This window comes from Gymnoscopelus microlampas (genome assembly GCF_963454915.1).
Source record: "Gymnoscopelus microlampas genome assembly, chromosome: 16".
In the NCBI taxonomy this organism is placed as follows: domain Eukaryota; kingdom Metazoa; phylum Chordata; class Actinopteri; order Myctophiformes; family Myctophidae; genus Gymnoscopelus; species Gymnoscopelus microlampas.
Window position 1 is genome coordinate 7,407,173 of NC_139953.1, and position 2,500 is coordinate 7,409,672.

Here is a 2,500-nt window from a genome sequence, read left to right on the forward strand (position 1 = left end):
CCCCTGAGAGCCGCCATACCCACAATGCCTTTCCCTCTGGCCGTCATCTGCCTGTTCCTCAACACCTTCATACCTGGACTAGGTGCGTTGTTGAGCGTTTAGAAATAATAATAATTTTACTCTATTGATTTATCTTCGTCTCTGTTGATGTGGAAACCTCATTATGTCCAAAACTGTTTACTTATCAGGGTTCAAATAGGCTCTATGCACAGCAGCCATATTGGGAATGAATTGGGCCCCCTCCTTACTTCCTTCACAGGTGTTACCAATGAAATTAAGGCTCCGTTCCATTTAGTGTGGCATAGTGGTTGTCTTATTTTCAAGGACCCCCATAACTCTGAGAGTTATGGGGGTCCATTTGGTTCCATTTGTACACACCCACCATAAGGGGTGTTTCTAGTGAGCCAATATGCACGATATCAGCACTCTGACCAGAATGGAACAGAGCCTTCATTAGTATCATTGGTAACACCTGTGAAGGAAGTAAGAAGAGGCCCAATTTATTTCCAATATGGCTGCTGTGCATAGAGCCTATTCTAAAATAGAAAAAGTAGCAGCATCTACAAGTTCGCTTGTGGGCTTGCGGATCTGCTAATTTTGATGCTTTTGGGTGACACACCGCGTGATCAAGTGGGTCGTTGATTTACGGGGGAAAAAAACGTTTAAATATGGAGATAAGCGGTTTCTGCCCTATGGCAACGTTTTGTAACATTTGCACCTATTTGTTTCGTGACGATAAATTCAACACAATCTGTAACTGTGCCACAATTGTCTCTTGTCTTTGTTACAGAGACATGTGACATGTGTGCAGGGGGAGGAGGGGGGGGGTCTCCTTATTTGTCCTGTATAGAGTAGTGGGTCACACACAGTACTGTGGGTTGCAGGTGTGAAACGGTTTATAGGGCAGACAGGAGGAGTCATGAGGATGGACGGAGGGATTTCACGGACGGATGGATGGAAGGATGGAGGGATGGATGGATGGAGGGATGGATGGATGCGACACGTTGTGAGCTTGTAGATCGGCTATTTTCAAATAGCCTACAGTAGGTATAAAACAGGGCTAAAGTGGTTAATGTATGTTTTATAATGTAATCTTATATCTGCAAAGTAACTAGTAACTCAAGTTTTCAAATAATTGTAGTGGAGTAAAAGTACAATATTTGCCTCTGAGATGTATAGTGGAGTAGACGTAAAAGTATTGGAAATTGGAAATACTCAAGTAAAGTACAAATACCTCAAAATTATACTTAAGTAAGTACAGTACTTAAGTAAATATACTTGGTCACTTTCCACCACTGGTTGTCACGACTACTGTAACTGCCATGGCGACTGAATGTCCCTTGTGGGATCAATACATTAAAGTTCTATCTATTTATGGATGGATGGATTAGCAATGCTGCTAATAAGATGCAATTGGACACAATTTGCGGAACAATAAGTCGCAAAAACATTTCACACAGCTTGTACATGTATATATGTACGTTGCTGTCAGGCAGAAACCTCTTGTCTCCATGTTCAAGTCATTTTTTTTCCTAACACCTTACTTGATTATACTAAAGTGTCACACAAAAGCGTCAGATCCACAAGCAGGGTTGCCAGATCTGCTTATTACAATTTCCCCGCAAGAGTTTATTTGAAAATAGCTGATGTACATGTGGCCCATAGTCGCTTCTTTTGGGGTGGTCTTCCTAGACCTGGTTGCTTGTTTCTCTCACAGAATCTGGCAACACTGTCCACAAGCTTGTTTTGAGCTTGTAGAGCTGCTACTTTTGATGTTTTTGAATTTGAATCCTGAAAAGTAACAGTTGAGGACATCCGACACAGGACAGAGACGATAAGTTAGTGACAAATTAAAACCTTCTTGATTCTTGAGACACACGATCAGTCCTGGTTGTCTCCGCCAGGCCGAAAGGCATGGCGAGAGAGTATGTTTTACCCCCTGTCCGTCCGTCCGTCCGTGTGTGTGTCATTCTGTCTTGTCTGTGTACAGCTAATCTCTGGCACCGTTGGCTTGATCACAGCGAAACTGTGCACACACAGTCCCTGGATGCCAAAGCCAAACCTCTGCTCCAAATTTTTCACATGGGCCTTTTATAGCGCCACCAGTAGGCCGATTTGTGCAAAACACATTTTTGAACAGTACTCCTACAAATTTTGGCCAAAAATCCCCCAAATCGGTACACAGTATCTCTATAGTCATTAAAAGAAACGGCTCATTTCAGATTTTTCATATTCCATCCTGATTGACAAAAATTGTCTTTCAAAGTTTGCAGGAGTACTCTGTTTCGAACAAAATGCCTCAAATCATGAACACAGCATGCAATTTCAGTGACATTTTGCACACATATTCCCATTAGGCCGAGGAAGAAATGCCATTTGAAAATGTTCAAATCAGCCTCATGGTGGCGCTGTAACAGGCCGATTCGTGTTTTTACCTATAACTGCACCGATCGGTGTAAAACTTTGTATGCACACTCTCTAGAGGCCAAGGACAAACCTT

General features: G+C 42.4%; 2 protein-coding genes across 4 annotated transcripts in view; both read left to right on the top strand.

The window, feature by feature from the left end:
• The window catches only part of LOC311062527 (monocyte chemotactic protein 1B-like), a 64,595-nt gene that overhangs the window by 11,771 nt on the left and 50,324 nt on the right, over positions 1-2,500 (top strand). The window lies entirely within an intron of this gene.
• The window catches only part of stum (stum, mechanosensory transduction mediator homolog), a 33,023-nt gene that overhangs the window by 1,284 nt on the left and 29,239 nt on the right, over positions 1-2,500 (top strand). For both annotated transcript variants that reach the window (XM_084081633.1, XM_084081634.1), the window contains exon 1: positions 1-82. This exon is cut by the window's left edge and continues 1,284 nt beyond it. In XM_084081633.1, coding sequence (XP_083937759.1) covers positions 1-82 — 82 coding nt within the window. The remainder of the gene's footprint in view (positions 83-2,500) is intronic.